Source organism: Delphinus delphis, chromosome 10 (assembly GCF_949987515.2).
Source record: "Delphinus delphis chromosome 10, mDelDel1.2, whole genome shotgun sequence".
NCBI classification, from domain to species: domain Eukaryota; kingdom Metazoa; phylum Chordata; class Mammalia; order Artiodactyla; family Delphinidae; genus Delphinus; species Delphinus delphis.
Window position 1 is genome coordinate 68,283,231 of NC_082692.2, and position 13,123 is coordinate 68,296,353.

Genomic DNA, 13,123 nt, shown 5'->3' on the forward strand with positions numbered 1-13,123 from the left:
TGATGTCTGGCTGTCTGGAACACCGCTCTGCTGCTGTCAGACCTCAACCCACCCCGATACCCCCTGCCTGGTCCTGGCCCCAGGAGGCCAATGCGAGCCCTGCCAGGCTCCATCTGAGACGAGTGCTGACATGAGAAATGCCTCTGGACGGGCACAGACCCAAGGCTCCAAACAGGGGCCAAGAGGCACTGAGGGCAGGCCTGGCCTGTGAGGGCACTGCAGCTGGCTCCCAGCGCTTCAGCTTGGCCCCCACAGCCAGCTCTGCCCAGGGGGGGCACCTGCCTTCCAGCCCCGTGGCCTCAGGAACAAGGATGTGGGATGTTCACTCCTCACACACTCCATCTCTCCGGCACCCTTCGCTCCTCGGGGGGCGGGGGGCAGGCAGAGTAGCTTTTACTCGCATTAACAGGGAAGTGGAAATGGCAAGAGTATGTTTGGTTTGTTTCCCCTTGGCAGGTTTTGGCTTCCACATCTGCCAGAAGGAGATGTCAGATTCATTCTCACTCTATTTTCTGGGGAGAACCTTCTAACTCACTGGGGACATTTTCTTGACCCCCCACTAAGCTGTTTCAACTTCACAGAACACACAACCAACAACCACAAAAGTGATGGTTTCTTTTTTTAAAAAACTGTAATAAGATGTCAAACTTTATTGTAAACCACTTTACAATGTTAAGTACATCGTCTTCCCTTTCATTTCAAAAATGTGTTTCTGTGAATCGTAACACCACAGATTTAACCACCCGCGCTGGGAGGGCAGTGGAAGTCGGTCATGGTTTGCTTACGTAGGTCTGACCTCTAATAAACTTCATGAAAAGAGAAATCAAATTAAACCAACCCACCCACCCACTCAGGAGCTCAAGGCCCCTCCCCAAGAGCGAAGCCCTTCAGAGCTGCCAATGTTTCACAGGGTAAAACACAGAGCTCTCCACTCCTAGTTGGAAATGTGTGAAACTTCTAAAGGCCAGCCCTGCCCCCTACAAGGTGGCTGCCTGGCTGACGGCAAGTTCCCAGAGCCGTCTGCATTTGCTTGGCTGCAAGAAGGCCAGTGAATTGCAGTCTGGAGGGCAGAGAGAGCTGCTGACAGCTGCTGCTCCTTCCAGGCTCCTGGGGCAGCCTTCAGATGGGGACTCTGGGCTACAGCCTCCAGGCCCACACTGAAGAGGAGAAGAAATAACCTGAATTTGAGCCTTTATGTATTTCCCCTTTAAAGGCATGACAGGTCAACCTAACCCATGACTCCTTGTTGTCAGGAAGAGGCACAGGTTAAAGCTTGAGGCAGGAGGCCACCAGTGTGCCCGAAGGCTAATTGACAGGCCTTCACGTGGCAGGTCTTTGGGCTGAGCAGACCAAGAAGCCACTGCCTGGGATCTCACCAACATCCCTCCTTGCCATTGTCAACAACCCACTGTCAGTGAAAGGAAAAATGGGCAAGAACGATCTCTTCCATTCGGATACGACAGTTCTACCTCATCGGGTTATTTCTCTCAGTTACAAGAAACTTGTTCATGGCCTTGACTTACAAGTTTCCATTATGGGTGGCTTGGCTGAGGTCCAGATTTGGACAAATCAGACGGATGGCGCACAATACACAGTTGGTGTTTTGTGGTTTCTCAAGCACAAGGATGCTTGCCATGTGGCAGGTGAAGAGCTGCACCTCATAAGGCACCTTGGAGCAGGTGGTGAGGAAGCTTATCCTAGGGATAAGGCCAAACACATCAGGCCACGCCGTTTAGGCCCGCACGCTGACAAGGCCCTGTACGATCAGACTCCCTGTTAGACGTCCATGTCCTAGTTAGCCAGCTATACAACGGACGCTCAGAGACTAAAGCCCTTTCAAAACCAGGATACAGGGAGAAACCACTGCTCGCTCGCTACCTCTTTGTCCCCCAAACCCACTGCCCAGCAGGCGCTGGGATGAGCCTTGAGATGAGCAGATCATCTGGGGTCTGTATAACCCAGTTTCCATCCTTTACACCTGTGGCTTCCCCACCCTCGTCCCTGGTTTGGAAACATGAGGAGCTCAAGACTGAAAGTGAAGCTCAGATTCTGGGCTCAGGGAGGTGCAGAAAACAGCTGTGGCCAAAGGTTATTCAAACCAAGACAAAACAGGAGGACAGAGTAAGGCAAGTCAGCGATGCCTGCCACCTACCGGGACAGATGTCAGTCCTGGTCTTCCCAGTGGGGAGCCCCCCACTAACACAGCGGAGGGTGGGAGGGGGGAGGAGCATAAAATGAGAGCAAAGCTAAGGGAGAGTGGAGATGGGCTCCGATCTCACCCTGCTCTCCTCTCCAGCTGCAGGTGCCCAGCGTAACAGAGTCGCCGCCCACTGCAATTCAGGTCCCAGCTCCTCTGGCCCTCTGGACTCCTACAGGACGACAGGCTGAGAAGGCCTCCGCAAGGCTTGTCCCTCCATGACCCACACAGGTGAGACCGTGGGAGGCAGAGGACAGGCCCAGGATGCCTGGTTTAACAGCGTGGCTCACATGCCACAATTCAGACACAATCTGTTTGAGTGACACGTTTTTATGTAGGTTTTTAGGTAGGAACCTAAAAAGAAGGTTCTGGGTGGTGTGGCCTCCCTGCACTGATCTCACTTCCAGCTCGCACCTTAGCCACGCGGTTCTCTATTCCTAAACTTCCATGACTGCCTCTGGGTTGGGACAAAACACTGGGCTGCTGCTCCCACAGCAGGGCAAGTGCCTGGGTCTGCCCATTCCACTGCTGGGCAGCAGACGGCCAAAGACACGGGGCCTATGCCCATGCTGGGGAGTGGGGGCTACAAGCTTTGAAACACCTCGTCCTGCCTGTGGACGCAGAGAGCAAGCTCGCTCACCTCCACCCGCTGCTCTGGAGGATGTGAAAAACAGGATCACTTGGTCAGACAGGCGTTCTCTAGAAGATGAGTTGACAACACTAAGCTGACAGGCAAGGCGTAGCCTGAGAGGAAGTTCCCAGAGCTGGGTCCAGAGCCTGGTTCTGAAGGCTGCACCATGGGAGGCGGGGAGGCCAAGACTGTGTTTTAAACTTCAGATCTGGAGGCTCTGAAGAGAGGCAGGGAACAAACAGGAGTGGCCTCAGAGTCTCAATTTCTCTGGACACAAAATCCTCTTACTTACGCTTCTTTTTCCAGCATGTTTCAGTAAGACCTCTAACCTGCCGGCAGAAGTGCCAAGGAGCTGGTGGGCCCTGGGCAGAGCCCTTCCTATTCCACCCTCACAGGGCCCTGGATCCACATTTGGACTGGCCACCTCCTGCTCAGGCCTGACCTTTGCAGAACCACCGGGTTTGTTGATTTCAGATGAGGGCCCACCTCCCTTCCTACCGGAATCATTTACCTCATCTGATCGTAGATTACCTAACAATATGCCAAATAAAAAATTCCCGACTTTTTCCACCCACCAGTTCACAACCCACGAAAGGCAAACAAACCCATTTCTTTGGGGATTAAAAAGAGTTTTTAAATACAATAGTATGAAAATATAACTTAAAAATATAAAAGTTAACAGTATACGGAAGACTTAAAAATCTATGTTTTGCCCATGAGTCCCATAGGAAATAAACATATACTCAAAAAACATTAACACTGTGACAGCTCATAAAACCAGCTATAGAAATCAATAGTTACAAAAGCCATTTCGAGTAAGAAAGCGTTGCGGTTCCAACCTGGTCAATGTGTAACTTTTAGCCCCCAAACGTGTTACGTCTTCACATTCCCCCGAGCCTTGGCGAAAGGCTCCACCCACGGTCTGTGTGCACGTGAGTTCTCATCCTCGAGGCCACCCGGCCAGACGCAGGACAGGGCTTCTGGGTCCCTCACAACACCGCTTGGGACGACAACACACAAACAAAATGCCTCGCTTGCATATTTGGTCAGTGTTTGTAGTGCAACTGAGTGGGGACCTCCAGCTGCCACGCCGGGCCAGCGGCCTCCCTCCCTCGGGTCACAGTAGTCTAGGAGTGGGCAGAGACCGTGGGAGGAGTGGAGGTAGAAGAGGGGCAGAGAGAGGAGGGGAGGGAAGACGCAGCGGAGTGACCCTTGGCCAACTGGCGGCTGGCCGGGCCCCGACCCGACCCCAGCTTGAAGATGCGTCATACAGGCAGCCCGAAGCGGTGCTTCTTTTTCTTCACGGACTTCAGGGGGGTCAGTCTCCGGAGGTCCTCCTCCACATCGGACTCCTCCATCTCGTCATCGGCCGAGATCAGGATCTGAGTGGTGGAGAGGGGTGGCCCTGAGTCACTGCCTGCAGTGCCCTCTTCACCTACCCACCCTGGACCCCAGCACAGAATGCCAGCCTGTCTAGGAGGCCTCAAGTGTCGGGTTTCTTTAGGAGACGGTGATGGGGAGGCCCTCTTTACAGAGTGAGACAAGCTGGCCCACCCCAGACTTTTTTTTACACCACGTACATCCACGGGCTACTGATACCAGTGCTGAGTCGATACGCCTCCCCTCTGCTCCCGCTTCTCCATCCAACCTCCGGCTGTGACCGAACCCACGTCAGAGCAAACTTAGCCTACGGTCATCCTGGCAAAAAAGCCCAGTCTTCATACATGGAGCCCTAGGTCCTTGAAATTGGTTCAAATACAGCAAAAGCAGACTGAAAAGCCCCGTTCTGAAAGGAAAACACCTGTGGGGCACAACATAAAGCAGGGAGATTTCAGAGTGTCTGCTCTGAGCCAACCTGGTAAACTTCTGAAGACAAACAGAAGCCCTCCGCTCTTCTGAGCCCCCAGAACGATGCAGCCACGCAGCTAGGGCATCCAGGGCAGACACTCGTTCACTGCCCACCTGCCTGGCTCCACAGACCTCAGAGCACCAGGGAAGGACTGGCACAGCCCAGGTCAGGATGGAGAGGCCCGAAGCGCACCTATGCAAGGGGAGCTCATTCTCCTCCCCGGCAGGGCGGTCTCACCACCCCTCCCTGCAGGGCTTCCTGCCTCCAGTCTTGGTCCCCTGATCAAATACTCTGGCTCCCTATCTGCTGCACAAGCACATTCCCATTCCTCACCCTGGATCACAAAGCACCTTGCCCAGCTAGCTCAATCCTCTGCCTGTACCTACTTCTTGTCATTCCGTCCTACCCTCCGGAATATATGCTACTCTGGCCACAGTGAATTTCACATTAGTACCCAAATGCCAAACCACATGACCACAACCGCTCAGGAGCAGCTGCTTCTGCCTGAAACACTGTTTGTCATTCACCTAATGTTCACTGCGCTGTTACAACCCGACAGGCCTCGTGCCAGATTCTAGGGACACCTAGAGAAGAGACGGGCTTCCCCTCTGTCCTCCATCTAGTCAGCTTTCAAAGCTCCCTCCAGGACGCCCCCAAGAGCTAAACCAACTGTTCCAAGTCCTCACAGGGCTTTGTCAACGCCTCAACCTCCGAACTTATCGCAGAGTGCTACGATGGGCTGTGCAGGCGGTCATCTTCCTTGTCCAAAAGTCTGAAGGCCTCAGCCATTTCTGCACCCCCATCCCCCAGCGCAGTGCAGGTGCAAAGTGAGTGCTGTGGGCTGCCTAGGACACACAACCTCGCCTCCACGCTCCTATTTATGACCACCAATCTCCCTGAAGTCCAAATATTTGAACTCAGGAAACTTGAAAATACGGGGAGGTAAGGTTCTCCCTGGGAGGTCTGGCTACTCCTACAGAAGTTTCCTGGTGGCTTAGCCAACACTTCCCTTGCTCTTTGGACAGGCAGGGATTCAAACGCCTTGATGCTTAAAGGTCGACGACCAGGCCCACACATCCGTGACGGCTTCCCTGGAACAAGGCAGCTCCTCCCTTTCCTGTCTTTCTCCACTGACAGAGGGGCTACTGGAGGCAAGCCACCCCCAACAGATGCTCCAGCTCCCAGCCCTAGGAAGGCCCATGGGACAGCAGGAGTGGGTCCAGGCTGGATGGGAGCTGTCAGCCTCCTCTCCCTCCCGCTGGCTGGCGCTGGACTCAGCACTCAAGAGAAGGACAGATGCAAACACGAGACCAGACCCCTCCTGGGTCAGCGGCACGAGGGCTCGGCCCTACCTCAGACTCCGACTCCTCGTGGGACGCGGCCCTTCGGTAGCGGACCTTGCTGCCGTTCCTCGAGTCCTGGTTGGCTCCCCTTTCTTCTAGTTTAGCTTTCGTCCTTCCCTTTCTCATGAGGAAATTGTCCACTACCCAAAACATCAGAGCCTGGGGGAAGGAAAGTGCAGGTTACTCCGGGATAAGCCATTTGTGAAACCAAGCTGAGCAGCCCCACACCCATCCTTCTCACCCCTGCTCCAGATCACAGCATCGAGAACCAGGGAAAGGAAAACATCCGGGCCCCCTGCTCTCTCTCTCAGCAGTCTACGAAGAGATTCCCAATCTCTATGTCCCTTCTTCTGTTTCACCCCAAGGGGTTCTGTGGTGGTGACTGATGGGGACAGCCTGCTCCGGGTGCCGCAGCAGTTGGCAGAGCGGGGCCTGAACCAAGGTCTCCGGACTCCTAGTGGGGACTCCTCCCCTGGGCCGAGCAGTTGGCCGGCACACCTGCCACATCTGTCATCCCCAGGTTCCTTTACCGTTTTCTTTTCTTATTTCTTAATTTCTAGCCAGAGTGCTCATGAGTTCCTCTTGGAGCCCTGCGGTCAGGAATAAATGACGGGGGTGAATTCCTGACGATCTTAATCTTAATCTAGAAGCTGCTGTTACACACAGAGCAGGGAGGGCAAGACAAAGATCCCAGAACCCTTCATTTTGCACAGAGGCCCCGGAGCAGGGATGTGCATGTTGAGGAAGCAATCCTGCTATTTCCAGGTCCGGGGTGGGGATAGGAGGTGGCAAATGCTTGCATGGAGGGACCCGAGGGCTATAAGGTGTTTTCTCCATCAGACTCAGAATTCTGACAGACGCGGGAATGCAGGGGGCGAACAGGGTAAAAAATGCAACAAGGCACTGACATTGACAAAGAAGGGGACGATCAGCATGACGATGGCCAGCTTCAGGTCTGGGTTTTCAATGGGATTCAACAGGGCCACCTGTAAAGAGAAGCAGACTCAGTGAGGGTGGAGGAGACCCCAGAGAAAGTTTGGGGCAGGGGTGGGGGAGTGGGGGGTTGATGCGGCACTGGAAATCACCCACGAGGCCTTGCGAGGGGGCTTAGCTTAGACACTCCCCCCAGAGCCCTGATGAGAACAGCACCTCACACCCAGGGCCGCACAGCCCCCAGACCTGACAGCTAACAAGGGACTGACGCCCTTGGAGACCACTGGGAGCGGTTAGTGCTTGAGAAGTGAAGTGACGCGGGGATGGGGGACAGGGGTGGGGCGGGAAGCACTTTACGAAGCAGGCACGGGGTGGGGTTGGAGAGTGTGAGGAGAGGAGGAGGTTGGTGGGCGCTCATCACAGCTACTAGCAATGAGGTGCCGACCACTTTCTAGCAGAAACCCTGCACCCCAACCGCCTCCTCAAGGGCAACAGCTCCCAAAAGCCTTGGTTTATTTTCTTAAAAAAATAAATCTCAGCCACAAATAAAACCAAAGCAGGCCAAGATCTGAGTTACTTGTCCCCAGAGTCTCTTTGGCTGGTTTCCTGTGGGCAGTGGAAGCTTAACTGCACAGCCCTGGGGCCAGAGGGCAGGGTTAGGAACCATGGGAACCTGTGACCAGCCACACTGCCTGTGGCACCAAAAGCTTGGTTAAACCACTGGCCAAGAGAGGTGTATGAGGAAGCACCTGCAAACGGAGAGAACACCCACTGACAACACTTACAGTTAACCGACCACCGTAAGCAAGCCCAGGGTGGGGACTGTATTTTCATGGGCTTTATATATTCCAAGGCTTAATCTAGAGCAGACGTGTATGGCCGAAGTGGAAGGATGCTACGTAAAAAACTGACATGTTACTGCTCTTGATAGGTAGCCAGGAGCTGCCCCATCAGAATCAATCCAGGTGTATTCATGGAGTTAAAAACAACAACAACAACAACCAATTTGGTTTCCCAATAGGGCTGGGGTCGGGGAGTACTGTCCTGCTTAGCGTCTCGAGGAGCTGGTAAAGAAGGGAACAGGAGGCAAACCTTCTTCCACTGAAGTATGAGGAGGACAATGAAGACGACAGATTTTTCAAAAATCATGATCACGATGTAAAGGGCACACTGTCCAACCCAGGCTCCGCACTGCAGAGGGTCTCCTGCAGGGAGAGCGGGCTTGGTCACGCGGGGCGCAGACACCAATGCCCCGCCCCCCCACTGCCCACAGCTCCTGTGAGCCCTCACACCCCACGCCACCCCAGAGCTCCTGAATGAGCCCTCCAGAGCACCAAGAATCAGCTCGGCCGAACAAACAAGTGTGGGTGTTTTAAACAAAATCAGAGAATTCCTAATTTGGAGACACCAAAGTGGCCTTTCTTCCAAGACAGCCCTAGATATAATTACAAAGCACTAAAGTTAGTAAGTGCCCATTGCTGGAGCTCAGAAAAGCTGGCTCTTTTTGTCCACTGGCAGCAGAGGCTGTGTTAAGCAAGACTGCTATTATTATCTGTTGTTGATTTTTCCAGTGGCTGTAGTGCTACCCATCCTTTCCTCCGTCCATGAGCGGGCTGAGGGTTTGAATCATGAAGGCAGCAAATGACCTCTCTGTTTGCCTCCTACCCCTGGCCCACTCTCCCGGCCATTCCTGCTGCCCTCAGCCCTGAAAGCAGAAACCTGACTCTGGGGAAATTCAGATTCTGTCTAGCGGGGCACCCCAAAACACCTTGGGCTGGGGACATGGAAGAAAAGAGAGGAGCCAAGGTGAGGAGGTGCTGTGACAAAGGTCCCTCTGTGATCCCATTGGTCACTGTGCTAGAGAAACAGCACAGGAATCACAGGAATCCAACAGTCCGTACTGGGGGACACTCAGTGCCTCCAGAAAGTTTCAAAAGGGACTTGATGAAGGGTGGAGGACCCCTCCAGGGAACATCCTACATCCTCAGTGACAGGCAGAACGCAAGGGATGGGTGAGTCCCTGGGAGCCACAAACGCCTCCAGAGCGAGAGACCCAGGGGAGAGTGGGGGGGTGGGGGGACGCCGCCAGGGGCCACTCTGGAAGCCCTGCCGGAGCTGTGTGACCACGTTGGCCCGGAGAGGGCTAGAGAGTAACGCTGCGGGGGAGACAAAGGCCCCAGTCCAGGCTGTGAGGAGAATCTGGCCTCCAGAGGAACATCCGGCTTCTCATTTGATTCTGCAGTTTCTGCAGCAATCCCTGTCCAGCATGGGTGCCGGAGGCCCGCAGCCTTGCCAGCTGTATGTGGTGGAAACCCAGTGGACACCTTCCAGCAGCCGTAATGGACACAACCCCAGGCCATTCCCTTTTCTGGAAAACCTCTGGAGAAGCGCACAGAAAACATGCAGAAAGACGTCACTGCCTCTTCTGCGGTGTCCTATTTACTTTCACATTTGAGCCAAAAAGCCATTTCAGAAGTGCAATCTCTCCTAACTAGATTTTTAATGGAGTTTTGTAATCCTTTCGGTAAACTACCTGATGTTATTGAGGAAAGTCCTCAAGAACAGCAGCTGAAAATACTTGTTAAAAACTGTTAAGTGAAACGGGGGACAGTCAGACAGAAGCACTTGGTAGGATTGGGACTGAATCCCAATCTAGTCTGAATTGGGACTAGTGTGTTTAAAAGTCAACATAACGAGTTAACATTTAATATCAAAAGAAAATATACTTGCTCAGAGCATGCTCACTTCATTTGCTCCAAGTTTTAAGTGGCCGACAGAAAAAGAAGATGCTTTTCCTTCTCAGGGGGCCTCACACTGCCCCCTGAATTCCACTGCTCTGAGTTTCAGAGCCACAACTTAAGAGGCAGCTGCCTCTGTTTTTCATGTAGATGCTTGAGTAAGAAAGTCTAAAAACACGGTGAGGACTTCCCTGGTGGCACAGTGGTTAAGAATCTGCCTGCCAACGCAGGGGACACGGATTCGAGCCCTGGTCCAGGAAGATCCCACAAGCCACGGAGCAACTAAGCCCGTGCACCACAACTACTGAGCCTGTGCGCCACAACTACTGAAGCCCACGTGCCTAGAACCCATGCTCCGCAACAAGAGAAGCCTCCACAACGAGAAGCCCGCGCACCACAACAAAGAGTAGCCCCCACTTGCCGCAACTAGAGAAAGCCCATGCACAGCAACGAAGACCCAAGGCAGCCAAAAATAAATAAATAAATAAACAAACACAAATAAATACATGGTGGAAAAAAAAGTAAAAAGTCACATGTGACCCCACTCTCACACACCGTTTCCTCCAAGCATCCAGCCCTCGTAGCCACAGCTGGAGTGAGCGCACATGAGCTGGTTTTTCTGGTTTGTTTCATTTGAGAGTCTGTCCACAGCCTCGTCTTTTAAGGACAGACAAGCCAGGCATTCTCGCGTGCTCTGCTTTTTACCACACTGGACACACTGAGGTATGTGGGCGTTTGTTTTTGTTGGATTATTTCCTCAGGATAAATCACAGGGATGGATGGGACCAAAAGGACGGAACACGTCTGTAGAGAGGTCTCTGGAGGGAGCACAGGGACAGCGGCGGGCAGCAAAGTCCACACACCACTGGTGCCCAAAGGACAGAGACCTCGTTTTCAGGGATTCTGCCTAAGGAAGAGCAGCCTGGTCTTCAGACTGCAGACACCACGTACTCCCTGGACCCTGTCTCGCCCCTCAGGGCTGTGTGGTCTATTCCCCACGGCCCATGTTTTTGTTAGCAAGTTCACCTTCTCTTCTAGGGACCATGGAAACACCTAGAAAACAAGCCCCTTTTCTTCTCTCACCTGAGAAGAGAGCTCTGTGGCCTACCTGGAACTACTGCCTCAAGTGGATGGGCCGGTTAACAGGTGCAATAGGTAGAATAATGTCCACAACCTAATCCCCAGAACCCGTGACTATGGAGCTACTGTGGCAGAGACTCAAGGCTGCAAGTGGATTAAGGCTGCTGATCAGCTGACTAAGAGAGAGCAGCCTGGCCTATCCAGGTGGGCCCAATGTAATCACAAGGGCACTTTAGAGTGGAAGGAGGTGGGGGAAGGTCAGAGCGATATGATATGAGAGGAAGTCAACCTGCATCTGCTGGCCCTGAAAATGGAGGAAGGGGCCACGAGCCAAGGAATGTAGGTAGCCTCCAGAATGTGGAAAAGGCAAGGAAACCGATTCTCCCCTTAGAGACGCCAGAAGGAACCAGTCCTGCTGACACCCTGGTTTTAGTCCATGAGACCCATGTCGGACTTCTGAACTACAGACAGTAAGATAATAAATTTGTGTTGTTTTAAGCCACTAGTTTTGTGGGTAATTTGTTTTAGCCGCAAGAAAAAATAATAGAAATTGACAGAAATAGAAACCAGGTAACTGACATCCACCACCCTTCCTCAGCCTGGGGAGGGAGGACCCGGACGGTCCTCGATAAAGGGCAGCTTCACGTGGAAACACCCTGGCTTGAAGACTCTGGTTCCCAAAGGCAGGGGTGGGATGACGCAAGGGCAGGGGCTGAGGCAGGCTAAGTGGGTGGAGGAGGGTGGCATGGAAACAAGAGGTTTAAACAACCACTGCCTTCTTCCTTTCAATCTCTCTTAAGGATGCAAACAAAACACACTGGGAATAGGTGGTACCATAATGTCCAGCGTATCAGGACCAGACTTGGCCTCCACTCCCAGGTCAATGAGAGGCATGACTGGCTACGAGTGGCTCTCTCGTAGCACTGCTCAGCTACAGTGGGGTCGAGAGCCCTGCCTTCCGGAAGGGATCTTAACAGCAAAGAAGAAGCTATGAGCACTGCTCTTGGAGATGGTGGAAGGATTGCACATCTCAGTGTAGTAGCCAAGAGGCCCTCCAAGCTGTGCACTGTCTGGGTGAGCTTCCTGTGTCACTCAACCCCTGTGGATGCCTATCCTATAAATGAGGATGATGTTGCTTTGGTCCATGTGCGCTGTGGTCCATTTCCATCCTCCAAGTTGAGGAGTCAGTGACTTGGAGCTTCTCTGCAGCCCTCCCTGGAGACACAGGGGCGCACGCTGTGTGTCGGACACTATCTTAAGTCAGTGACTCATCAGGCATCAAGTAACAAGGCTAAGAAAAGCCCTTCCCTGAGCTCATCTCCCGTCAATGGAGACAAACAATTACTTAAGATTTCTAGAAATACCCAAGGCACTCACAGCCAGCTCCACGAACCGGCTCCCCTTTTAAATGTCAGTCCCTTGTGAGTCTTCAGCCATGTAGGAGTGAGCGGCCATTGGGCCCAGAGCCATGAGCTCTTCAGGAGGTGTGACCAGGAAAGGAGAGTGGGATCCAGAATCCCACGGTCGTTCCATCACAGAATCCCTCCTTCTTGTCCCACGTGCCCCTCTCATGGCAAAGGCTCCACTGATGTTGTTCCCATGAACGGGAGCTCCTGGCTCCAGACAGCAAGGCCTGTTGTGAAGGTGGGAGACAGCTAAATCCCCAGAGCGGGGCAAGGCCAAAAGAAGCCCCTCTCACCAGCAGCCCCGCTGAGGGCACATCGAGCTCTTTCTCTGGGGGTACCAAGTAAAAGGCACTGCATTTGTGCCCGGAGCCAGCATGAAGGCAGCTTCCTACCCAGGCTATATCCCATGGGGTATGGCAAGATGGAGTGGGTCAAAGCTGGGCCAGCATCCCCAGGTCACCTGTTTCAAGCTGTGTCTCTGTGAGTTGAGGATTCACCTGGTGTCCCTGGTGACCGTACATGCCAGATGCTGGGGTGGGGGCAGCCCACGGTCAGCAAGGTGACTTGGCCCCAGGGTGGGGGGATGGACACTCCAGTCCTGACCTTGTGAGCCCCTGTAGTGGAATGGCCCAGTGACAGGACAAGCACAGACATGCAGCAAAAAGAGGGGCAACTCCCAAACTGAGAGCCGCCTCCCATCTCTCTAGTGAGGTGGGCAGGTGGTATGAGCCTGGTGGGAACTGTGGCAGGGTGAGGTGGCCTTACAGCCCTGCAGGTGAGGGCTGTGCCCCTCCCTGCCTCTAGGGTGTCTCCTGTCTCCTAGGAGCCTAGGCAGCGAAGCAGGCACCCACCTGCCTCGGGCATGTGGCAGGAGGTTGGAGCTCAGGCTCCAGAACGAGCCTCCCCACCACACAGAGGACACAGCCACCAGCTCTTGGACCTTCTC

General features: G+C 53.6%; 1 protein-coding gene across 2 annotated transcripts in view; it reads right to left on the reverse strand.

Moving 5' to 3' along the window:
- Positions 1–258: 258 nt before the first annotated feature.
- The window catches only part of STIMATE (STIM activating enhancer), a 54,677-nt gene continuing 41,812 nt past the window's right edge, over positions 259–13,123 (reverse strand). The window contains exons 5-9 of one of the 2 annotated variants that reach the window (XR_009520879.1): positions 8,046–8,158; positions 6,929–7,006; positions 6,030–6,179; positions 3,668–4,210; positions 261–3,045 (exon numbers count right to left, since the gene is read on the reverse strand). Coding sequence is in view for 1 of the 2 variants with exons in the window: in XM_060022679.1 (XP_059878662.1) it covers positions 4,094–4,210; positions 6,030–6,179; positions 6,929–7,006; positions 8,046–8,158 (458 nt within the window). In the remaining variant the exon portion in view is untranslated. Of the gene's footprint in view, positions 4,211–6,029; positions 6,180–6,928; positions 7,007–8,045; positions 8,159–13,123 lie in introns of both variants that reach the window. The other variant, XM_060022679.1, reaches the window with a different exon arrangement.